The following is a 19,180-nucleotide window of genomic DNA, read 5'->3' as shown; positions in this document are numbered from 1 at the left end:
ACTACAATCTTCCATAAGAGGATTAATTAAGTATCACTTATTGTTATGTTCTGTATCTTTGCCGTAACTGTTTTCACAACAAGGTTCCTAACACAGGTATCTTGTGTACCTCCCTTATGTACAAGTCATTTATTACAAAGCAATGTAACTCAAATATAAAGCAATAGCAGAGGAGTATTTTGGATATTGATTTTATTTTTTTCTCCAGGTTGCATGAAAGCTAAAAGCTTCCTTGTCAGCAGTGTAGCTTTGTGTTTTAGGGATGGTTAAAGGCCAGTATCAGATAATCTGAGACATTGATTCTGCCCCTGTTTGGAACCAGCGTTGACAGATTTAAAGATCAGTAAAATGTTGGAGAAACTTCAGCTGGTTTCAATTATCTGATTAGCCTCTAATGCCAGAGAAAAGGCTTTAGTGTGTCATATTCTGCTGTATTTAGAATAAGCTGAGGGTGGTTAATACTGCACTGCTTTCTGCTTATGCTTTCAGTGACAGACTTAATAATTTAATTGCCTTTGTACTACCTATTGCACAATTCTTCCCATCTCTGAACCTCTTGTCTCCAGGTGGTGGATTTTGTTTGCCCAGTACGTGGCTCTCACACCCACAGCATTCCCATGGTCAACCCCACAAACCTGCCTTGCAGCATCAGACCTGTGATAGAAGGCGAACAGTGGAGCGCTGCGCCCTCTGTGACCCTTGAACCCCTCCAAAACAAAGCATACGAGGTCACCTACCGACCACTGACCATGACTGCTGATGGAAAGAAACACCTGGTAGATCAGCATCTAAACACAAGCAGCTTTTTCCTTGTAACCTCCTTTGTGTGTGCTCACTGCAGTGCAAAGCATTCTATATAACAACAGAAGAAAACCGTGTAAGCAGTGAGGTGTGACATGATCATAAGCTCTGATATTAACTTGTAGTGTCTCTCCTTCCTCTACACTCAGGGATCAGTCTTTTTCTCTTTCCCTGATGGGACAGCCACGCTGTTCTCCCTGCAGGGAAGTGCTGAGCCTCCCAAGGCAGAGGACACCATTGTGCACAAACTGCCTGCCAAGACTCACCATACACAGCTGCTCCCTGTGCACAACTGGCTCTCCAAGCAACAGCGGTAAGTGGAGAAAATGCCTTTCATTTAGCAAGACCTATATATTCAAGGGATCACCTTAATTAAAAATGTGAATGCTGAATGTGAAAATGTAATGAGGAGAAATCCACATGCTCTGTCAGGACAGATGTACATTACAGTCATGAGTGGCTCTCTGTGCTCAGGTTCCGTGTGCTGATAGAGATCCTGAAACCTGACAAGCCAGATGCCACGGTGTCCCTCAAGGGTCAAGGATACTTAGATGTCCCTGCTTTGGCCAAGACAGAATACAAGATGTCTTTCTTTGCATACAGAGAGGGGCAGTACAACACCAAGGTTTGATCACACACACATCTCTGTGACCACATCTGAATCTGTGTCTAGTTTGTCCTCACATCGTCCTCAACTCTTCCTCTCAGGTGACGTTTTGTGACGAGGTGTCCGGTGAGTTCTTGTTCTACCTTGTTACCTTCAAGGCCACATCTCCAGGATCCCTGTCCACCACGGAGCTGGTGACGGCTGTCCGTCGGTCGGCCTCAGCCACTGTACAGGTGGAGAACCCCCTGACCACACCTAACTGCCTCACCACTGAGTGTAAATGCCCTGACATCAGTGTCCCACCTCAGCACACTGTGCCAGGACAGTCCAAGGTGAAGTACATCCATTCCTGTACTGAATAAAACAGCTGTGTGCCCACAAACAGGCTTTAGCTGATACTCCATGTGTGTCCACTCTACAGGGTTTGCTGAGCTTTGAGTACCAGCCCCTGCATGCAGGCGAGTCTACAGCCCAGCTGACCCTGTTTAGCAATGAGCTGGGCTTCTTCCAGTACGATCTGCTCCTCAGAGCTCTGCCTCCACCACCAGAGAAAACCGTCCACTTCAGCACTTGTCTGGGCAGCAGCCACACTGTTCTTATTAAGTTCATCAACTATTCCCATGTCAAAACCAAGTACTCATGCAAGGTAAGTAAATATTAGCTATGTAATGTAAAAGAGAGTTTTTAAAGGGGGACCTCACCAATTCACATGCACATCAATCTGCTAGTCATGAAGACTACTACTCAGCCTGTGAAAGCAGTTGTGGAGGCGAAGAGTTTGAAAGATATGAATGTTTAACTTGCAGGGAAGGTGTGATGAAGGATGCTACCATGTTGCATTTTTGGAAATGTATGATCCATCTATGGAAATGCAGTACTAATATGCCGGAGAGGCCTTTAAAGGCTGTCATTGTGAACTTGTAAAAATCGTACTTGACGTGTTGTCTGCTGTGATTAGCTGGAATTTGAGTTTGTCTGATGAATAGACTTGGATGGAAGAACAAATAATGATGATGGATTTTAAAAATGTTTATCTAGCAGTTGTGTTTTTATATTGGTGCAATTTACTCACACAACAACATATTGAAAGGTGCAACAGATTTGCCCTCAGCAATTACAAATGCCTGGAGGCGATTTCTCAACAAACTCAGATTATTTATCTCATAAATTTAAAATGCGTAGGCTCCGTCTTTAATAGCGAGTCAGTTCTCAATTCCTTCCCCTAAAAAGGAAGCTGCACTGAACTTGGTGAGTTCAGAGAGAGAAAGTGTGCTGAAATGTCAGACACTACTTATGACACCAGAGTTGTCACGACTGAACGTTTCATTCAGATAAAGCATTTCAAGATGACAATTATACCAATGTAATCCCAGTGATTTATTTGCTGTCATAAAATCCCCTTCGTGTTGTCTCTCTCTTGCAGACAGATCACCCGGACTTCATTGTGGACAAGAGTGTTGGTGCTTCTCCAGGTTTCCAGGGGGGATCAGAGGCCAGCGTGGAGGTTTGTTTTGAACCTCATGAGCTGGGACAAGTGACAGGCCAGCTCAGCCTGTCATCAGCTGTCGGTGGTGAATACATCTTTCCCTTACATGGGACCAGCCTTCCCCCCAAAGCTCAGGGCCCATGCAGCATCAGGGCCGGTCACAACATCACTGTCCCCTTCAAGAACGTATTCCTGCAGACCACCGCTTTCTCTTTCCAGGTGAGGAACCAAAGTTACAAATGTGATATTTTGGGAACGTCAGCGTAACTGAGAATGAAAAAGATTAACAACATTCCAACACAACCACTGTGCAGAAAGCTAACACATCTAAGGAACTCATTTTCTTTCAGACATTTACTCTGAGTGTGCTGCCAGCCAGCATGAAGCAAGCCCTTTAAATTTAGCCTGGAACTGTTCCAGCAAAGAGAGTGGTGCAGTCTGCCGTCCATACTCTCATGTTTAGCGTACAACTCTTCACACCTCCAACTTCTACAAAATGCTTAAATTCAGCTCATTTGCTTCACTGTACATTTTATCTGATTTAACTTAAGCCTTATTTACTCGGCTCTTAGGTGGACAACCCCTGTTTTACTGCCAAAGGGGTGGACACCATGCTCTCCAAAAAGACCCAAGACATCCTGATATCCTTTCAGGCCCCGCTGGGAAGCTCTCCCGGGCCGTGGTTTGGCACCCTGACCATCTCCAGCCAGCCCTCTGAGGGCCACACCAAACCATACCGTTGGGTGTATTACTTGAAGGGCTACCGCCCCGACTCATCTTAGAGAGCAATATGCACACACACACACACACACACACACACACACACACACATACACACATGCAATTCAATGTTAACGTTAATGCCAAAATACAAGCCAGAATTTCCCTGTGTGTATTTATTTATGTGGTATAGATAATAAGTTGTCACAAATGTATTCATAAGTATTGCAATAAACTGAATAAATCTTGCGGAGAAAACCTGTCATTGCACACTGGTTTCCACATGGGGGCAATCATGTCAAGTGATTCAAAAATCACAGTGCTCCAGTGATGGGGGGGGGATACATAATTTACCATTTACAGTACTTTTGGTCATCCTTATAATCTACATGTTAACAGTGTCAACTTTGCCAAAGGTTACATCCCTCTCTCTCTCAAGCGCACACACACACACACACACACACACACACACACACACACCTAAACCTGTAATGAAGAGCTGGACTGACACTTCAAGAAACCCTCCTCTTCCTCTAACAGAGGAGACTCTGATCCTCCCAGTGGGACAGAGTGAGCAACATTAGGTGGGTTGCCCACACCTCCTGCTGTGACTGTTAGACAGACAGAAGGGAAGTATAGCATTGTCTTTGTTCGGGTTAGACATCAAACGAAAGACAAAGCATGTGGATGTAATCTCTTGTTTTACAGCCTTCAGTTTGCCCTTGGACAAGCCCAGAGAAAAGTGATGTTACTTTCCTCCTGATGGAATAGAGTTTATCACAGCAGGGGTGGATGTTACCTGACTGCTTTCAACAACTAGACCCAAAATAAAAACAGAACCAAGAAATGCTGCATTTTCGCTCAATATAACACATCACATTGTATTCATCAGGATTACTGCTGTAATCCAAACAGCCTACAAGTCAGAATAAACTCCGAACCATAGAATTACCAGTGCCCATAAGATTATAGTAGCCACTTTTCGTTAGATGGATGGGGGGGGGTAGGATCTGTAGGATGGGTGGGTGTGCTTTGGGGTGGGTGCTGTGATGTAACAGGGGAGGTGGAGGTGGGGGCTTCTCTCTCTCCCCCATAGAGCGCAGCATGAGCGCTCCGCAGCAAAAGGATGTGTGAGCAGGCAGCGCGCTACTGTAGGGACGGAGTCCACAAACTGCTCAACAAAGAACAAGCCAAACTTCGAGCCCAAGAAAGCCGCGAGCAGCCGAAACCCGTAGCCGGTCAGGACAGCGAGTCCGCGACGGCAGCGCAGTCCGGAAACAGCGGCGCCCAGCCCGGTGGAATCGACGGGCTCGTCCGCTGGATCGTCACCAAAATGAGCGACAACAAGAACATCTCCAGCCGGGAGTACGCCTCCAGCAAGGAGGAGGTGGCCGTGGCTCAGGAGCAGTTCTTCGCCCCGGAACCGCGGAGAGGCATCTCCGTTATTTTGGATGTGAGTAGGCACCGGGCGGGCAGCGGGCAGCCTCACCGGTTGGGTGGGAGGGTGAAGACATCCAGTGTGCACAGCAGTGCGCACGGACCGGTGCAGTGCGCACTAACGCACACAATCAGCCTCAGAGTTCAGTGTTAAGGCTCGTAGCTCGAGCTCAGCAGAGGGGGGGGGGTGCCAGGTGCACTGACACTGTTAACGGTACGTGGCTGTCGGGGCTCAAACCTGTGAGCCCCCCCGGTGACAGGACAGTCTCAGATTATTGTCCATTCTTATCTGTTGCCCCGTCCGAAAAGTCATTGCACATTTTCGCATTAATTGACAGATACTTTCTGCATCGTGGCTTCATTTCTTTACTTCTTCACTTTCACTTCAGAATCCATCATGACTGCAGCTCGGTGGTACTTTCTCTGATGCTTTTATTGTCGGTCCAAAGAAACAAAGTCCGACGCGCAGCGACGCACTTCGCTGCTCGGCAGCTGCACCCATCAGCAGGTCCGACTGTCCGTCAGGGTGCTTGAGACGGTTTCATCACAACACTTGAATTATTAATGAAAATGTCTTACTACCATATTTTTATTGATCCATCCGTTACAGAATCCCGACATCACAGTTGATGATGGGCGGACAGACCCGTAGGCGCAGGTGTCCTGTGTTGGAAGTGGCAATTACGCTGCGCTATCTCGATTTAGGTCAGCTCATCAATACTATTGGGTTATTTTTCATCACCGCCCCACTAAATGTCCCCCCTGGAGACCTGCTGGTGTTGCTTTAGTGCTCTAACGGGGTAGAAAACAAAAGAGAAAAGTAGTTCAGTTTCTGCAGACCCTGACCACGACCCAAATTGACTGACAGACTGATAAAGAAGGGGTCCATGGAAAACTAATTATGATCAAGACCAGAGGGCCAATATATCCCAGTACCCTAGTGAGCTAATTCTGCATCTGTGTGTGTGTGTGTGTGTGTGTGTGTGAGAGGGAGTGTGTGTAGAGGGGTTGATGGGGGTGTAGCCTAATTTGCTGCTGATACTCCTCCTGTAGCAGGAGACTGTCCACTCAAGCAGATGCAGCACAGCTGAATTTCATAGCCCTGAAGCTTTTTAGGTTTTTAGGAGGAAAATGTTTGAGGAAATGTGGAATTTCTATCAGTAATAATAACTTCCCGATCATTTCTTACTGAAGTTCTGTTCGTTTCGTTGCATTTTACCTGATGCCCTGAGCTTGGCTGTTATCTGCTGCACTCTCACTGATTGGTCGACAGCCGGTATGAGCTGAGCCTTCTGACATCAGCACTGAACTCTTTCTGGCATTTTCTCTCAGGCTCACTCTGCATCCGCTTGAACTTTGAAATGTTAATCGTTTTTGCCATTTTCCGATATTATTGACCCCAGCATTATTATGATGGTGAGGAAGTCCACACCAAAGGGATTTGAGTGATTGCTGTGTGTGTGTGTGTGTGTGTGTGTGTGTGCACCTGCAGGCAGCATCCTTCTCCTCCGTGCCTGCTTGTTTCCCATCCCTGATGCTCCTTTTTTGTATATTCTTTAAACTCCTTTCATCTTTTGTCCTCTCCCCCATACCTTATTTCTCTCCTGTCCTGCTTTCCTCCATATCCCTCTTGTCCTCCTCCTCCTCCTCCTCCTCCTCCTCTCCCCTCCCCTCAGCCAGACCAAGAAAACATCCATTCTTAATAAGATTAGGAGATGGATGCAACATTCCCTCTCTCACTCTCTGTCTCTGTCTTCTGTCTCTTTTCTGTTCAATCATTTTTCCGTTTCTCTCCTTTGCTGTCTCTCATTTTCCTCTCACTCAGTGTTTCTGTTACGACTGCCTCTCTGCACACACACGCATAGACACACACACACATAGACACACACACACACACACACACACACATCGCCTCCTCACCGTCACACTCTCCCTCCTCTCCATGCTTGTCTGTCTCCAGCAGCTCCAGAGTTGGCTGTTTGCTGCGGAGTTGAGTACGCCCCAGGGTGCAGCCAGAGAGCAGAACAATGCAGAACAGCTTGTCATTTGGAGCGTTGTGTGTCTCAGCAGTTAATGATTTTCACTTTAATCTGTTCTGATGCCCGAATGCACCACATGCTTATAGTTTTACAAGCAACAAACTGGTAAAGGCTCTCTGGACTAGTTTATGCACACATGTACAGTTCCATCATTAAAACTCGTGCGCTGAATTGCGGTCACGATTGTTTGATTGCAACAATTATTTTAATTTCCTATAAATCTGCAAACTATTTGCTCTATTATTTGATTAATGAAAAGTTTTGTCTCTGAGCCCAAGGTGATTTATTCAACCAGCAGCCCAATACCCAGCAACCTTCACTTTTCAATCATATTTAACAAAGGAAAGCTCAAATCGTCACATTTTGGCTTGAAAAACAACTTAAACACTGACGATTAACTAAGTGATTCCCCATTTTAGCTTTACATGGAATATTACACGCGAGAGTCACAAATTCTAAACCAGAAACTTAGTTAAACAGTGAAATATTTCCTTCCTTTGACGTCCTCATTAACAGTTGATAAGGAAAGTCAGCGTCAAGTCTGAGGCATTTTTCTGACACTTTCATACATTTTTAGGGGAGAATTCTTCTTAAGAATTCTTTTAAGCTCCACTCCGGTTCTTTTCTCAAGTGTGATGGGAAGAAAACCTGTGTTCTTCACAGACTTCCACATCCTGTCTGTATAATAGGGCCAAGTTAAAGAGATACTCCAACAAAAACCTTCCCAGTACCACTCACTCATCCCCTGACAGTTGGAAAGACGTCTATTTAAGTTGTCAGTTTTGTCCTTCATAAGTACAGTTACTGCTACAGCAGTCCACTGCTGACAGGTTTCCTTAGCAGAAAATCCCTCCCCCCTCCTCGCTATCGCTTCATTTCATCTTTTGCATCCCCCTCACTGTGTCTTTCCCTCTATCTTCCATCGCTTCTCTGCTTTCTGGCAGTTGTTGTCAGTGGGAACAGTTTATATCACACTTTGAAACACTGATGAAAGCACCAGACCTGCCACTTTCCATTCTATAGGGAGAGAAGCTTTCACTGAAGCTATAAATTAGCTCTCATCGCGCACATGTACATAGCAAGTAATCATCAGTCATTTGTACATCAGTGACTTTATTGTGTGTGTATGTACATAATATTTGTGAGGTCTTATCCTCAGTCCCACTGCTCGTAACAAGTCTTATCACACACCACTGCAACGCATCTGGCTGAGACACACAGTGTTGAAGTGTTTGTATGAATCAGCCTTTGTGTGTAGTCACAAGGCTGCACAAGTTAACAAACTGAATGGAAGACCAAACATTTCAGCTTCCGTTTATTTTCTCACTGAGTTCTGTTTCGGGTTGTTCTGCAAAACACCACATTGCGTGCGTTTGCCATTTCTGTCACTTCAGCTCAATGTGACTTCATTTAAATATTTTGGCTCAGAGCCCGAGATAATCCGTTTACAAACCTCATTAAAGTAAAAAAAAAAAAAAATGAGTTTCAGTTTCAGTCTCAAAATACAGGATGTTGAATTGCGAGTAATGGGCCTGCCAAAACATCTGAAGTCTTACTCAAATCTCTGACACTGATGTTCAGTATTTTGTCATTTTCTGAGGAAAATGTGACAGCTCTCCAGAAAAAGATGTGAAAATAGTTGAGTTTTATTCAGAAATGGCATACTGTCTACCAAAACCTGAAGATAGTACACACAGATGTTCATCAGATCACACATGAAAATGGTGAAAAATAAGGTACTTGATTTTGAGATTTTTATCAATATCAAAAATTGTATTTAATATTTGATTTAAATAGGAACATTCACATAACAGCTCAGAGATATGTTTATTGGAGCCTTGTAAAGATTTCAGCACATGGTCATTATTTATTAGATCAAGAAATTCTATAGTCTCATGTAAATGACAGCTCAGGTGTTCCCCAGGGTTCAACATTAGGTCCTCTTCTTGTCTGTGTGCACATACTTCTTGTCAGCTCTCTGGCTTGGAAATATGATGTGTTGATACACAGATGATACACAGTTGTACCTAGAGTTTTCAATTGAAGAGGTGTTGAAACTGTCCTCCTTGAATGGCTTTTATGATTGTACATTCTTCTTGTTTATGTCTCCTGTGTCTCATTGCAAACACCTTCAATGGCACTAACTTCACTGTCTTGCTTTCTGTTCACAGATATTCAGAAGAGCTGACAAAGATGGTGAGTAAATTCAGTGACTATCTTCATTGTTCTCTGCAGACCTGGAGAGAAAACACATCTGAAAATGTTAATTTGTATGTTTTTAGTGAACATTAGCCATTACAGAACTCTAATAGATGCACTATATAATACAATAAAGATGGTATATGTTGATGAACAGTATGTTTTCATTTGATAGGCTCTGATTTAAGGGGATTTAAGGGGATTTACATTTGTCTTATACCTATACCTACCTATACAACTGAATTTCAATGAAAAAGACTTGTGATGTTCATTAACGCTCTACTAATTTATGTTTTTGACAATGATATTTTAATCATGTGAATGAATAAAGTCTAGAAGATTTTTAAAAGTTTTCTCAGCATTGAACACAAGAAAAGGCATTGTATTTTATACATGCTTGAATTTCCTGTATCTCTTGATTGTCCATCTCTGTGTATATTTTGGTGGATACAGATCCAGATGCAAATTATAATTAGTAAAATTTTTTTTAGTCCTTTCTTATTGGCCACATGGTGTCTCAGGAGACGGGGATTGTATATACCTGTTCATTAGTGTAAACCTGTGATTTTTCCTTCCAATAATGAGCCAAAATGTTTGCTTTAAGAGAGGCTTAGCAGTAAATTAACAACCTTAGAGGACTGCACGGTCTTGGCAGGTGTATACATGCTCTCTGGATGTTTTCTAGCTCTGAGTTGTTTTCATACACTTTGCATCTGCAGTTTTGCTTCCAGGGGCAAAAAGAATTGAATCAATGCAAACAATCTATTCCTGAACTATTTTGGCCTTGTTGGATAGGTTTTCTGAGAAATGATTGTGCTTCAACACGGACGAGATATTTATTGTCTCTAAAGCCTTCTTGTGTAGCGGGAAACTGCTGAGCGTGAAGCTCCGTCTGTCTGCTGCAGTGTGCTGTATTTTTAGCACGTTGGGACATTAAAAGTGTTTTCAAAGGGGAAAGTTTATTTTTCTGTGTAGCTGTGCCAGTGAGCAGTTTGTTTATACCCTCTGGCATGGCATGTACTGCTACTTTCTCTCTTTCTCTTCATCTTTCCCACATCTCTCTCTCTCTCTCTCTCTCTCTCTCTCCCTCTCTGTCTCTCTTCCCTTTTTACATCTCTTCCTGCACGATCCATCTTTCATCTTTCTCATCCTTTCCCTTCTTGCCTCTTCTCATCCTATCACTGTGTCGCTGACAAAAAAGGAATTTAACTAATGAGGAAACGGCATAAAAGCATCACTTTCAGAGCAACCAGATGGCCATTTGCTCTTCCAGTGTGTGTGTGTGTGTGTGTGTGTGTGTGTGTGGGCGGAGAGGCTTATTACTTCTTTACCTCTTCTCCAGCACAGCTATGTTCTCAGAATGTTTCTCTGACATTTGACATTTGTTCACTTTAATGTGCACTACAAAAAGCCATTGCTTACTCATGTCTGACCCCTGTTTCATTAGTTCTTAACATAATTGCTGTGTGTGTGTGTGTGTGTAGAAACACATAGCACAAAAACTATTCATCAACTGAAGTTGTAGACCAACGACCATACAGAGGTTTTCCATATGATTTAACTGTTGACATCATTGCCGTGGATGACATTCTCATCTCGCCTGGGTAACTCTGAGAGAGGATTGTGCCTTTACAGCAGACTGTGGCGTCAGCTGTCAACATTTTAAATGTTTGCGCTCCCCAATTACCAACTGCTCTGATACAGAACGCCAGTCGAGACAAAACCAAATTTACGTTTCTCTTCCATGCTGTGCACAGACTGGTTGTACCAGTGGTAAAGCAGCCTTTTCTCCATCACAAACAAGCTGTAGGATTGTGTGCAACTTTATCATAACAGTCTCTTGGGGTGTTTCAACAACTCAGTTTCTGCAAGAAACACACAGCTACTCTCTAAAGAGTGAGTGTATTTGGGCGAGGAGCTGCAGAGCGAAAGAAAAGAGGCACTGAGAGTCAGTGAGGAACAAAGAGAGAAGAAGAAGAAGAAGAAGAAACATTGGTTATTATGAAGGAATCTAGTTATTTGATGTATGGAACACAGGCTGGAAAGAAAGAACCAGTGAGCACAAGCTGAAGAAGAGCTATTTTTATCCTCCTCCTCTCTCGTGGGAGAAGACCGGGGAACTGCTTTAATGAGAGAGGGAGGGAGAGGGGAGATGCTAACAGGGAGAGGAGAGAATTGTTAAAAAGGAAAGGAGGTGCATGGAGGAAGAGAGTGACAGAAGGAAAGGTAGAATCTAAAAGGCAGAGGAGGCCAGGAACAGAGTGAAAGAGAAGGAAGAGCAGGGAGGAGGAATAGAGGAAGAGGAGCAAGCGAAGAAGAGAGTATCGTATATCTGACAACGGGGCAGTAATTGGGGTTTAATTGGTCGAGTTCTGTCTTTACATTCATAGCAGAGACTTCAGAGCCGGCCTTCCTGCCCTCAAGCTGCTGAAACAGCAAGTTAGGAAGTGTGTGTGTGTGTGTGTGTGTGTGTGTGTGTGTGTGCATTAGAGCGTGTGCATTATGTATCCATGTCTGCTTCAAATACAAGTTGCCTGCATCAGTGAGCATTTTTACCAGTGTTCTGGTGTGTAATATCAGTGTTATGAGTATGTGTGAGTGTGTGTGTGTGTGTGTGTGTGTGTATGTGTGTGTGTGTGTATTTGTGTGCATGCATGTGTATGTGTGTAGTCTGTGTGTGTGTTTTCTTTTGTGATTGTCACGGCTGACTCAGAGCCATTGTTATGCAGCTGGCGGAGTGGTTCAGCAGCCAATAATTCTCTCAAACAGTTGCATCATTTGACAGCAAGTAGTTTACTGTTTGCACTTGCAGCAGCACCTCTAATGTGCCACAGTCCGTCAAGCTGCCGCTGTTTGAAACCCCATCTTTACCAGTCAAAGTGAAATGTTAGGAAATAATAACTTGGGCTTGGATTTTAATTGCATATTTTCTGTAACTGCTGACTGAATGAATTCAAGTTATATTTGCATTTTAATTGCACTTTTGAAAATGAGCTCAAACCACATTCAATCCTGAATCCTTAGCCACAGAATTTAATTAAACATTTGCACCATTAATTTGTAACATGCATGCACGTGTTCAAACACATTTTTCAACACTTTGACCTCCTTTTCATGTACCGTTAGAAATGTACGTACAAGTTTTAGAGAGTCATCCCATCCATGTATTTAATTGTAGATTTGTACCAGCACAGATGTTTGTAATATTAACAATCTTTTTAAGTGTCCCGGTAAGACATGACAGAGAGCCAGCATGCACAGTATGAGGACCCTGAAGCTGGTCTGCCTAACTAGAACGCAGCCATCATTAATACTATTAGTTACACCTGTGCTTCTCTAGCTATGACTTGAAATGTCTGCCATAAAGACGGATGTTTCCTTTGTTCAGTTTACAGATTTTGTATGTATTTCAGACATATACAAAAGAAAAGTCTTTCAGCCCCTCACTGCTGTCCTCAGTTCTTTTGTCTCATTAGGCCTCTGTTGCATAATAAAGCCAGGAATTATGTGAGGTGCCTGATTATAATATATGGCTTTTCGACAGAAGACATTTTGATCTGGCTGAATTCCATTTAGCTGCTTCAGTTTCAGGGTCCTGGTACTGTTCGCACTGGCTCACTTACACACTAATCAAGTTTCGATTAGAATTTACTGCAAATGCTGTCTGAAATTTCCAGAAAATCTGTCAAAGAAAATGCAGATTTTTCCATCCACTACTGTTGTGTATCGGGAGATGTTCATCAAGACAACAGTTAATGGGAATAACTCTGCAGTTGGGTCCCATTTAATCTAATTAAAACACAATTATAAGTAATTTAAGAAGCGTCCAGAGCTCAAACGTCAGAAAATGGAAAACCATAATGGAAAGTATTAATGTGAGGAGGAAGATCACAGGCTCCTCATCGTGAGGATCAGATCAGATGTTTTGCTGTTATTTTTCATTACTTTGTTGGAAGCTTCTGTGACATTTAAGTCACACGTTTCACGTAAATCCTGATTAATTTGCGGGGTCTATTTCCATAGAATTTAGCTGTTATTGATTTCCACCTCAGCCTACCTACCTCATACAGGTACCAGTTTCTACCAGTAAATAGAAAATTAGCATATAAACAGATGGATGAAGACGTACTTCCACTTAACTGACGCATTTGAACAGAAATAGAACAGAGCCAATGGTAATGTAATTTGTAGCACCTGTGGTGTTGAATGCCCAGTCCCAGCCCCATGGCACAGTGTGACAATGATCCAAGTGTCCAAAATCTCAATTCTAATGCTCACTATAGAGTGTTGAACCGTTGAATATGTATAGTGGGCTGTGAATGAATGAATGAAGGAGAGAGTGGTGGTTACATCTCCCAGGAGAGGTCTCACTGGGGGGAACAACACCTGTGTGGGTGAAGCATGCTTGTGTGGGGCGGTTAGCTGAGCCTTTGCCTCAGTGTTTTGCACATCTGATAAAATGAAGGGAGAAGCATTTTCATGACACCCTGGACTTTGACAGTTTGGTGGAGAGACACTAACACAACACATACATGGATACATGTATCTGGGTTTTCTTATCAGTCCGTGGGTACAGTCTTTTTTTTTTTTCTTTCTTCTTGCCTTGTGACTCATCAGCCATCTGCTAATTATCGTCAGTGTTTGACATAAAGACAGGAAGCAGACGGAGTTTAGGGAGGCTTGTTTATCCAGGCTGTCAACACTAGACAGAATTACAGCCTTACAGCTAAAAGCAAATAGGTGGGTGCAGCTGCTTCTGTTCAGTGTGGCCAAACACAGCTCATCACTGTTACATTAACGAGCATTAACTTCCTTATTTCCTTTTCATTTTGCCTGGATATTTGGCGCCTGTGTGTTCTCAGCGGTGCACGCCGCAGATCACCTGTCAATGTGGTGTCAGGATGGAGGGACGTGTCATTGATTTCCCTGCCAAGCTCATCCTCTTTCTACTGGCTATAACAAGCTTCTGCTCATATATTTAGACTGCACACAGGGTGTAAATCCATGTTAGCTCCACCAGCATCCTGAGCTACTTTAAACTTTTTACTTATTTATCAGCTTCTCCGTGCTGTTCTGGATTAATTGATTGTTTGCTGACTCATACTTCAGATCTGTTTGATGCTTAAATAACCGTCACAGCCCTTTGTCAACAATATTCCTACACTGCCATGACTAAAACAGTACAGCTAATTGCCATTTCTCCAGTCCTCTAACCAGCCTCTCCCCCAATCCTGCCTGAAAATGAAAAGTTTGGTTCCACTTTTTGCAGCAATTAGTCATCATCACTTAGTATCACTTGACTATTGTGCTCTCAAGCACAGACACTGTGGATTCAGCATTGTGTGATATCATTCTCTCAGTGTTTGTCATATAATTCATAGTTGGTGTTGTCAACTTATCGACTTTCTCACTAGGTCTGGTGACTTTTAAGTAACTTCTTTTGTTAAAAAAAAAAAAAAAAGCCCAGCAACAACTTTATCAACTTTTTGTGCAGACATATTCACGCTTTACATAAAGAGCAGGTCTAGACCAAACTCTTTAATTAGGAGAGAGACCCAACAATGCAGGAATTCAACATTAAGGATTCAAGAATCCCCACATGAGCAGCATCAGATATTATATTATATTATATTAAGCAACAGTGGCAGGAAGAACTCCCCTTTAACGGGAAGAAACCTCGAACAGACCCAGTCTCAGAGATGGGCGGCTTTCTGTCAGGGTCTGTGTTGGGTGGAGGTTGGACAGAGAGAGAGAACTAATCACTAATCGCCTTTCTTTGCTTACTGTATGAAATGACGTGACTATTTGATTATTTCAGTTGATTTATCTTCTTTACAAGCACTAAAGCACTAGAGTTTGTTCATTTCAACGTCTGCATCCTCCTTCAGTTTGTGACGTTCTAATAGCAACTTCAGTAATGCTTTATAACAGCTAATGATATTAGTGACTGATACATTTAGTTTGACATGTGTTTCTGCAAATGTCTTCAAACTCTTAAACCTTTAATTTTTTATCCATACCTGAATTGCTGCACAATGATGTCACACAAATGTAAATTAGGGTATGGTGTCATTTAGTGACTTAAAAAATGTATTTACATGTAACGCAGTGGTTCCTTCTTTCCATGTGTCGAAGTGAACCTGAACTCCCAGTTGCTCCCGATTTCCAGGTCAGCGCCTTACATCAGTGTGTGAATGGGTGAATGAGACGCATCACTGTCACTTGCTTTATCCGATGAGGTAGGGCCGTCCGTTTATCATATTTAGAGTGATGGCCAGGTCATTCCAGCATTTTCAGTGAAACCAGCGCACTTCAATGGAGTCATCACAACCTGTGGACTCATTTGCAGGGGCAAGTAACTCAACGTGAACTTTTGCATTGAGCTCAACTTAAGTGAACCTTGACATGTAAACTTGTACCACTGACAGATAGAAAACGATTTTCACAGTGCTGTCCTTTGAGGGGAGAGTCGATAATTAGCCGTGTCATTTTTCCGTAATTTTTCCACCCAGTTATGAGACAGGAGTCGATGGTACGCATATGTTTTGAAGAAACTTTGTGAATTTGTGTCCCCTTGGTGAACAAGTTAACTGACTGTTAACAAGAATGCTAACACCTCATTCAGGCACTCTGCTTTTCTCTTCCTGGTTGACGTATTGCCTATAGTTGCACATTGATCCTTTTCCACATGATGCCGTAGTTACTCAGAGGTTTGTGACACAACTGCAAACCAGGCCGTTACAAGAGCACAGGGGTGATTGAGACTGACAGGAGCAGGGAAGAAAATGTGGGAAAGACTGGAGGGAAATACACAAAAATTAAAGATGAAACAAACCAAAATAGTAGAAAAGAAGCAGAGAGATAAGAAGAGAAATAAAATTTGCCTTCAAAAGTGAGAGGATGCAGAGTGCCACAGAGTGATGCTGTGTGTCAAAGGAGCAGGAGTATAAATGTAGGAGGTGAGGGAGGATGAGGACAAAGCTTTGGATGATGAGAGCTTGCTGTATTGCTGTCAACAGAGAGAACGAGACAGAAAGAAAAGCAAGACATAAATCAGCTGAGAAAGACAAACTGACAAGTGGCAGACATGAAGGAGAGACGGGAATGAGAGATGAGGCAGCGCAGACAGTCGGCATGATGGGCCGTACTGGAGCATTTAGTTCATGGTTTATTCAGCAGGATTCACTGGTGCACAGGTCTGAAAAAAGGATTATATCTCTGTTAACTGTCTGTCTCCCAAACCTGTGGGACAGGTTTTTAAGTTTAAAGGAATAGTTTGAAATTTTGGGAAATTAGCTTTCTTGCTCATGTCTGTATGCTAGATATGAAGCGACAGCCAGGTCCTGGTTAGCTTAGCATAAAGCTGGAGGCATGTGAAACAGCTACCTGGGCCAAAAGCAACAAGATCCGCCTTAAACAACTACTCCCTACTCTCATAGCTGTAATGTGACAGTGGTATCAACCTCTCGTCTCATCTAGCTTTTAACCACTAGTCACACACTCCATCAGATATGCACTCAAGCTTGGAGAAGGTTTTCAGACAGCTGGGCTTCATATCATGGAGCTGGTTGCCCAGTTTGTGTTCACTTAGAGTAAGCCTGTTCATCTGCCACTCATAGCCCTCTCATGTTAAACTAGTGACCCGGGGAATATGCAGATTGTCCATTAGTGCGAAACAATGCACAGCACATGGACTGAAACTAACTCTGATACAGTAGATGTGGAGCTCGGTATGTAAACCAAGCTGTGGAAAGAACTCTGCAGTGATATTGCTGCTCCACAGAATTTGACTGTGAACAGTAAAAGATCCGTCCTGTCTGCTGGTGTGGGCTCTGCAGCTCATCAGTCAGAATGGTGTCATGTGTATCTAATTACCTGCAGTCTTTAATCACTGACACTGCTGCTAACGAGCCCCAGAGTGCTGCACGCCGAGGGAGGCAGAGAAGAGGCGAGAGGAAGAGAAAGGGGAAGTTCTGTCAGAGTGACAGGAAAGGAAAGACAAAGCAGAGAGGATAGTGTTTTTGCCGTAGGACACAACAAAAAAAAAAAGTCAGGGTGTGCTCTCACTGTTCTGTTCTTTCCTTGGAAACCCCATTTATTTTCTTTAAATGACACTAACAATTTTGAGTACTAAATCCTGTGAGTAAGACGGCCGTATGCCCACACTAAACCAGCTCAGTCTGAAAGTGCAATTTAAAAGTGTGAAAATGAACAAGAAGAAAAAGGCTACATCCCTTAACTTGTGTGTGTGTGTGTGTGTGTGTTTGTGCCGTATAACTGAATAACCTACATCATCTGTTAACTAAACAAATACGCCTTAATGACACCTGTGGTTGTGTAACTGACCGTATTTGTGTTCAAAATGAGTGACTGCAGAGGAAGTCAGAAGCAATATAAAGTTGTCATCTTCTACACTCACTACGTGTCTTTGAGCATGTCGGCTGCAGGGTTATGTGCAGGTGGCCGGTTGTTCTAAAATGACTAAATTAAAACTGGAGCTGGAACACACAGCAATACCCATTCTGCTGCTTACAGTGATGAACACAGAGAGAAACACTGTCTGTGAGTGTGTTTATACTGATGACTAGCTGTAAAAGATCTTGACCGACACAAAAACAACACCTCATTACCTCACATGTGCAGTATACTGTGCGGTTACTGTAACCTCTGAACAGTCAGACCCTGGATCACTCAGAGCATATCATCCCACATTGTTGAGATGTATCGCTGTCGTCCACTGAATCATGTGTAAAAGATGTTTGACCTCACTGTTTACTTTAAGGACGTTGCCACTTTGGTTACAGGACTATTTTCATATGTTTTCTAAATCACATTTTCCAGTTGACACACTACTGGCAGCATATATCAGAGAAGTAATAGAACGTAGTCACCTGCGTAAATGAGATTGCAGAACCTGTTTTGTAAAAATAACTAAATCCCATGCTTACAGAAATGATACTGGCCCTGAATGCAAGATGAGGAATTGAAGGAATAGTTTAATATGTTGATGATTAGGTAGGGCTGATGCTGATGTAAGAATATGATATTAAGCCTAACAGTGGGCCAGAGAGGCAACAGTGAATTTTACCACCAGGTGCTCCTGAGTGGAACATAATTAGAGCAAATTAATGAGAGTGTAGTGACACCACAATCAGGTTAACAACCATTAATCTCACTCACCTTTTCTTCCCCTAAAGTTGTTAAACTGTAGAAGGAAGTAGGAATCAGGTCCACAGGAGGCGATCAGCAGGGGCATGAAAAAAAGACTTTGAATGCTGTGTACACACACATCAGCCCTGTTGCACCAGCTTCTGAGGCTGAAAACAAAGATGAGGACTCAGACATTAGCTCTGTTTCCGCCTACACAGACATCATGTTAATATTATGTAAATCCCATTGTCATATTTCTTATGCAATGCAAGTTACATGCATAGGTTGCTGATGTATAGGCTACCTTTTTATTTGCCAGCACATCATGACATGACAAATGCTGGTTTGGTCCAGTCGGCATAAAATCAGACCTGGTTAAGGTTACACCAGACAGGCAAACCAGAAACTGGCCCAACCCTGTGGTTAAGTGTATTTTCCCAAATGCCAAACTATTCTTTTGTATTTTCAGGTTTCAAAGAGAGGGATTTTAGTTCATTTACTTTATCTTCTGTAAGATAACAGTATCTAAGTGGACACCTGGACATTTATCACAATAACATAACTTGACTGGGCACGAGCTCTGTATGAACCAACAGGACTCCTGTAGTTTTCAGCGAACTAAGCAAACAGAACTCAACACCGGACGAGTTAACGTTGTGGTGCAGCATTGATGTGAAGTGAAGGAAACGGCGCAGTGAAGAGTAAAAAGGATTGTGTGCAGGTTCCTTTGGTGGCCTGTAG

At 43.0% G+C, this 19,180-nt stretch overlaps 2 protein-coding genes across 2 annotated transcripts in view; both read left to right on the top strand.

Moving 5' to 3' along the window:
- Positions 1 to 3,768, top strand: part of hydin (HYDIN axonemal central pair apparatus protein) — a 74,158-nt gene extending 70,390 nt beyond the window's left edge. The window contains exons 85-91 of the mRNA XM_070830580.1: positions 567 to 776; positions 951 to 1,114; positions 1,276 to 1,426; positions 1,510 to 1,740; positions 1,830 to 2,054; positions 2,832 to 3,113; positions 3,467 to 3,768. Coding sequence (XP_070686681.1) covers positions 567 to 776; positions 951 to 1,114; positions 1,276 to 1,426; positions 1,510 to 1,740; positions 1,830 to 2,054; positions 2,832 to 3,113; positions 3,467 to 3,676 — 1,473 coding nt within the window. The 3' untranslated portion in view covers positions 3,677 to 3,768. The remainder of the gene's footprint in view (positions 1 to 566; positions 777 to 950; positions 1,115 to 1,275; positions 1,427 to 1,509; positions 1,741 to 1,829; positions 2,055 to 2,831; positions 3,114 to 3,466) is intronic.
- Positions 3,769 to 4,740: 972 nt separating this feature from the next.
- Positions 4,741 to 19,180, top strand: part of necab2 (N-terminal EF-hand calcium binding protein 2) — a 97,849-nt gene continuing 83,409 nt past the window's right edge. Inside the window, exons 1-2 of the mRNA XM_070830148.1 lie at positions 4,741 to 5,067; positions 9,262 to 9,286. Coding sequence (XP_070686249.1) covers positions 4,741 to 5,067; positions 9,262 to 9,286 — 352 coding nt within the window. The remainder of the gene's footprint in view (positions 5,068 to 9,261; positions 9,287 to 19,180) is intronic.

This window comes from Pempheris klunzingeri, chromosome 5 (genome assembly GCF_042242105.1).
Source record: "Pempheris klunzingeri isolate RE-2024b chromosome 5, fPemKlu1.hap1, whole genome shotgun sequence".
NCBI lineage: Eukaryota > Metazoa > Chordata > Actinopteri > Acropomatiformes > Pempheridae > Pempheris > Pempheris klunzingeri.
The sequence above is the reverse complement of the archived record's forward strand: the minus strand, read 5'-3'. Positions and strand labels throughout refer to the sequence as shown.